The sequence below is a fragment of the Aptenodytes forsteri genome, unplaced genomic scaffold (genome assembly GCF_000699145.1).
Source record: "Aptenodytes forsteri isolate BGI_AS27 unplaced genomic scaffold, ASM69914v1 Scaffold7, whole genome shotgun sequence".
In the NCBI taxonomy this organism is placed as follows: domain Eukaryota; kingdom Metazoa; phylum Chordata; class Aves; order Sphenisciformes; family Spheniscidae; genus Aptenodytes; species Aptenodytes forsteri.
In genome coordinates, this window is record NW_008795919.1 from 3,536,198 (window position 1) to 3,542,257 (window position 6,060).

Sequence of the window (6,060 nt, forward strand, 5' to 3'; positions counted from 1 at the left end):
GGGGCCGCCCCGCAGCCGCTCCAGGGCAGAGTCAGCCCCGGGGGCAGCAAAGCCCCGGGGAGCGAAGGGAAGGGGCTGGGGGAGAAAGGTGCCATCAGCAGAGAGCCTGGGAAGCACACGGGAGCAGGAGGTGATAGGGTACCCACGGGAGACACCAGCTCACTCTCGGCCCAAGAGCAACCGGGGGTCGTTGGGGTTTGCCCGTTCTTGCAAAGCAGAGCGCGGCACCGATGCCAGGGGACCGGGTGGCTGGAAGGGCACAAGGGTGGTCAGCGCGTGGAGCTGGAGGGGAAGGAGCAGCCACGGCAGTGGCTGCATGGTGGGTCACAGGCGTGCTCGCACTCTTCTCCGTGCCAGAGTAACCTGCACTGTGTGTTAGTTAATGGAGTGAGCGTGGATATTAATTAAGGCTCTTCACTCAATGTTCTCCCACGAGTGCTGGTGGGATTGAGTCCAGCCACAGAGCTGTGCGTAGTGCCCAGCTTTCAGCTCAGGCTGAAAACTGCACCACGACCAGCAGACCCCCACAGCCTGGAGACCCTCAGGGAGTGGGGAGCGTGCCCCAGAGACCAAAACTCAGCAGTCAGGAAGGGCCAAGTGATGGAGGATCCCACCTCATGTCACCTGGCACAGGGCAGTGCCTGGGAGGAGGTCCCAGAATCCCAGCACCGAGGCCAGCAGGAGGGTTTTGCCCAAAGCTCTGTGCCAGCAGCTGAACATCAACCCTCCCTACAGACCAAACCCTCAGGGACACCCATGCCCCTGCCCATGAGACTGATCAAACACAACCTTGCTTGCTCTGAGGTTCAACTGGGAGAGCAGAGCCAGGGGGAAGCCAATTGCTGGTGAACAGTGCTGGCTTGAGGGCTCGCCCAGCTGCCTGGATCCCAAACCCTTTGGGATGCCCTTCTGGGAGTTTAACATCATTTCAGCCTCATCAAAGACTCCTTCCCCTAGGGCCTTTGCAGGTTGCCCCTGGGAAATACCTGAGCTTCCTTTGGGGGGGCCCCCAAGGGAAGCAGGAGCTTTGAGGGCCCCGGGATCACCGTGGCTATTCTTAGAGTCCCCTCTTGAGCCTGAGTTACTGCCCTTTCAGACAGCAGCCCTGGCACGTCTCCAGGCTTCCACACAGTGAGGACAACCAGCCCCATCCCTCCTTCCCCAGGCACCGCTGAGCTGCAAACGCACATGCATGCTCCCGGACAGCCCAGGCAAGCATGGCAGCCCAACCCAAGCTGCACAGAGCTCTCCCTCAGGAGCACTCCTAAAAATATACACACACTGCCATGGTTTTGGCATCCTCCCATCTCTGTGCTTAGGTGCTGGCTGCTGCAGGACAGACAAGGTGCTGGTGATTTGCAGGGTGGAAGCCAAGCCACGCACCTCCCTGCACGCTAGAGCCAGGCAGGATGGGGTCAGTGGCACGGCACAGCCAGGCTCGCAGCCAGGAGCCAGCCCTGCCTGATTAACTACAGAGAAGTATTTAAAGTTGGTGAGAGCTCCTTAGCAACAGCCACTGTCTCTGCAGGCTGCTGATGGAGAAGAAAGGCCAGAGGAAGATATGTGCAGGGAAGATGGGGGTGGAGAAGAGGAGGCTGAGAAGAAGGACAAAGACACAGTGATAGCGGGTCCCAGTTGCTGATGGTGCTGGGATGGGGCCCAGAACAAAGCCACCAGGTCCTCTGGTTATGCCCAGCCCTGAATGAAGGGAACAGCCAGGGTCCAGGCTCCTAGTTGACAAAGACCTATTTCCAGCACAGACCAGGGATGTCTGGTCCTATTCCCCCCCCCAAAAGCTAACATTCCCTTCCCCAAAGCTACCTGCATGGCTGAAGAGTTACACTTTCATCCATCCTCAAGGCTTCCCAGGCTGAGCCCCACCACACTGTCCCCAAGGGCTTCTCCATCCCTTGGAGTGTCACAGGCTCAGATGAGACCCATAAACGATGCTCAGGACTGCAGTGTTGTCATCTCACTCTCCCCATAGCTACAGCAGCCAGCTGCCCCCCAATAAGCCACGCAGGGGGAACACCACACATGGGGGACAGTTTATTTTTCCATTAAAAAAATAGAGAACAACTTCACCATCTCCTAACATATATTACAGTCATCAACACCACAACGTGCAGACTAAATACCTATCTGTGACAATATTCCTGTCCTGGGGCAGGAGGGACAGAGGCAGCAGGCTGGGACGGGGGGAGGAAGGAGACAGACATGTTTCTTGTGGCCTCAGAGCCTTGCCAGGAGGCTCAGCAGGTACAGGACCCATCCACACCTCTCCACAGCCCCAGTCCAGGACCCACCAGTCCCCACAGTAGTGCCACACACCAGGAGCAGCACCAGGACATGCCTTCAACACTCACGCTACCGACCTTGCCCCAGGGCAGCCCACAGAGGAGTTGGGCAGCACCTGCCTTCAGTTTGGGACCCCAGGCATCACTTCAATACCCAGGAAGGTCAGAAGCTCCACAAAGCATCTAAGATGCTGCCGGGGCAGTTGTGGAAGTCACCTACTTGCTCTGCCAGCTCACACAGGTGATGGAGTGGAAGGTGGCTTCTGGAATCAGACAATGGCCACATCCAAGGGTGGCCTTGGACACTTCCGCTCTCCCCTAAAGTCCCCTGACCAACCCTGGCCATTCCCAGCAGCAAAAGCAGAGGTGGAAAACCTAAAGCCAGGCAGAGGGAGCCAAGGCAGCGAGCCCTCAGAGAGGGTGCAGCACCCTGCCCGAGCTCCCCAGCACCCTGGGGCCAGCCCTGGCCCCTCCGGGCAGCCTTGCAGGGAATTGCCAGTGAAGGAGAGACCAGGGCCAGGACTTAGGGCTTTTCAGCCTCCCTGGAGGCATCACAAGCAATGAGGGGGGGGGGGTTGGATTAGCGGGAAAGAGCTGGTTTCAGTTAGGATCAGGGAATGGGCCAGGGCCAGGGGGCTTTTCAGCCTCCCTGGAGGCATCACAAGCAATGAGGGGGGGGGGATTAGCGGAAAGGAAAGAGAGCTGGTTTCAGTTAGGATCAGGGAATGGGCCAGGCGGAGCAGTGGGGAAAGCAGGGAGAAAGCAACAGTTGGCCCTGGGGAGCCAGGACACTCGCCTTTGGCTGCAGGGAGTCCAGCTCCAGGATGGGAGAGGGTTGATTTGGGGGTAACCTCAAGCCAGCAATACACAGAGCAGGCTCTACCCATCAAGGGAGAGCTACAGCCCATGGACTGTGGGCTGCCCAGGACGCAGCCAGGAACAGAGGCGGATGGATGGCAGGAGGGGTGAAGCGTGGCTCACGCCTGGGGCCAAGCGGGCACAGGGGGGACTCAGCAGAAAATGGGGATGGAAACCATCACAGGGAGCAGAGGTTGGCTGCAACCAGTCCAGCAATGAGCCCCCAGGGCTCTATTTCTGCATGTCACACTGCAGGAGGAGGACAATGGAGGGGTCACTCTTCGCTGCCTCCTTGAACTCCTCCAGGGAGATCTGGTCATCCTTGTCCTTGTCCATCTTTGTGAAGATCTTGTCAACACGCTGCTGGGGCGTCAGCCCATCTTGGTTCATCCTCATCATGATCACAGTCCCCACCATCTTGTAAATGGCCTGGAGCAAGAAGAGAAGCAAAGTACCAGAGCAGGAATGTTGGATGGGCAGAAGGCCCCAGGGCAAGGCAGGGGACAGGATTGCTGCTCTGCTGGGACCCAGTTAGCTGCTGGCATGAGCTATGCTGCCGCACAGCTACAGTCAGGTGCACCTGGTACCTTAGGGATACCAATAGCAGTGAAAAGCCTGGAAAAAGCAAGCTACCCCTGCTGATTTTAAGCACCGGTACCTCAATGATCTCCAGCATCTCCAAGCGTGTGATCTTCCCATCCCCATCCAGGTCGTACATCTCAAAGGCCCAGTTGAGTTTCTGCTCAAAGGTGCCCCTGGAGGTGACAGACAGGGCACAGATGAACTCCCTGAAGTCGATGGTCCCGTCACCGTTCTTGTCGAAGGTGCGGAAAGCATGCTGGGCAAACTTGGAGGCATCTCCGTAGGGGAAGAACTGCAGGGAGGAGAGAAGAGAGAGATCGAAATGGGGAGGGGGAGCTCAGTGGGGAGGCTGCACCCAAAGCAGCACCCTTGCCCCAGCAGGAGCGGGGTGCTCCAGCCCCGCAGGCAGCACTCAGGCCCCCGGCTAGAGCCCACCTTAATGTAGAGCTGCTGGAACTCCTCCAGGTTGAGGATGCCGGTGGGACAGTCCTTGAGGAAGCCCTTGTACCACTGCTTCAGCTCCTGCTCGCTGAACTCCGTGCTCCTCACCAGGTCATCCAGCATCTCCGGGGCCAGCTTACTGCTGTGCTTGCCCATGGCTGCCCCTGGGAGGGAAAAACGCACAGCTCCTACACACCAGGAACAGGGAGAGCTGGTGCTCCCAGGCCCTTCTCCACCCCAGCAGCTGGCCGACCCACCATGCCTCTTCCCCACACTAGAGCTGATCCACCTGGCTGGTGAGTGTCCGTGCACTGTCAAATGCCGGGACAGCGACTGTGGCACTGGGGACAGGCTCAGTGCCCGTGCCCAGCTGTGGCCCTTGCTGCTGGAGATGTGCAGGAGCTGGCCCTGGGGCAGCCTGCCAGCACAGCCAGCAGCGTCACCTTCAGTCCCCATCTCCTAGGCTGGCTCCCTTTGGGCTGCAGAAAAACACTCAAAAAACAACTGAAGACCCAGAACTCCTCACATGGCCTTTACCAGGCCATGATGTCCAGCTGCCCTCTGTCAGGATGGGACAGAGAAGAGGCAACATGAATCTGCCATTAAAGCAGAAAAAACCTCACTGGCACCGTCAGACTTGCAGCATCCAGCCGGCCACAGCGATGCCCGACCCGCTCCTGGCCAGCCCTTGGTGAGGATGGGGTCCGCAGCCAGGCACCCCTCTGCTGCGGGGCTGCCTGCAGCACGGTGCACTGGAGCACTGGCAAGCCCGCAGCTGCGTGGGCACGATGCGGAGCTGCTCTGTTACACGCCGTGCCCGCTCCCACGCAGCCTTGGCTGCCGGTGCCGCTCAGCCCGAGCAGCAGATGGTTTGCTGAGAGCTCCTGGAGCTCCTTTCTCCATAGAGAAAGTTGAGTAGAAGTTCACCTGGAGCCCAACCAAGCACCATCTCCCTTCCGAGCATCTGATTTCCTGGCCATGTGGGCTTGGGGGACATGGGGGTACCCTGGGATGGGCACAAGCCTCCCCCCGCAGCGATGCGGGGCTCCTCGTGCTCCCAGCCAGCCCCATTCCCAGCTAATCCCGCAGGCAGAGGCTGCTTCCTGCCCCATCATCCCACCAGCATCTGTCACCATCTGCGGCGGCAGCGCTTAACCCACCACCCCTTGGCAGCCAGAGCCGAGGAAACGTCTGGACGCCCACGGAACACAACGCTTCCCCAGCAATCCCCAGCTCGGCTGCAGAGCTGCATGAGTCCTCCCGGCACCACAGTCCAGCTCTAACCTGCAGGGACCGATTAATCCCCGCCATGTACCACGCTCGCGTCCTCCCGCATCTCCCACCAGCTGGCAGGTGGATGGACCCTCTCACCTGCACAAGGGGCAGCTTTTCCCATAAGGGAACAGCAGCGAGGACCTTTGCTAGAAGCACCACACCTTATCCTGCAAGCAAAGCCCTCAGAGAGGCCAGGGCTCACGAAGAGCATCCTTTGGTCCACAGACCTCGATTCCCCTTTCTGAGCAGGACCCAGCACAGGCCGTGCCAGGGCAGGGGACAGCAGGGAGAGCTGCTGGGGACAGCAGCCAGAAAGGCCATCACACACTTGGCACAAACTGCTCGTCTCAAAGCACCAATATCATCATTGGTCACCGACTGCTGATCCCAAAACAGGACAGAGGGGGCTCGCTACGGGTGTCCCCCCCGGGGCTGCACCCTGGGCAGCGCAGGGCACCCAGCCTCCAGCACCACCCCGACGGATCGGCACCCTGGGGAGCAGGGAAGGGGCACAGGGACAAGCCCCAGAGGATGGGGCTGGGGGCAGCAGCACTCGTGGGTGCGGGGGCTGCTCTGCCCACCCGCGGGGCAGCTCTGGAGCACCGGC

The 6,060-nt window shown here is 59.8% G+C and overlaps 1 protein-coding gene across 2 annotated transcripts; it reads right to left on the reverse strand.

Moving 5' to 3' along the window:
* Window positions 1-3,386: 3,386 nt before the first annotated feature.
* HPCAL4 (hippocalcin like 4) lies at window positions 3,387-4,340 on the reverse strand. Of its 2 annotated transcripts, XM_009284798.1 has the most exons (3): window positions 4,173-4,340; window positions 3,814-4,029; window positions 3,387-3,584 (listed from the first exon to the last, which is right to left on the reverse strand). In XM_009284798.1, exons 1-3 carry the CDS (start codon window positions 4,332-4,334, stop codon window positions 3,387-3,389), a joined length of 576 nt encoding a protein of 191 aa, XP_009283073.1. In that variant the 5' UTR covers window positions 4,335-4,340. The 2 variants fall into 2 exon arrangements, with proteins under 2 accessions (XP_009283073.1, XP_009283072.1); XM_009284797.1 differs by lacking the exon at window positions 3,814-4,029 and having other exon boundaries at window positions 4,173-4,334.
* Window positions 4,341-6,060: the final 1,720 nt, after the last annotated feature.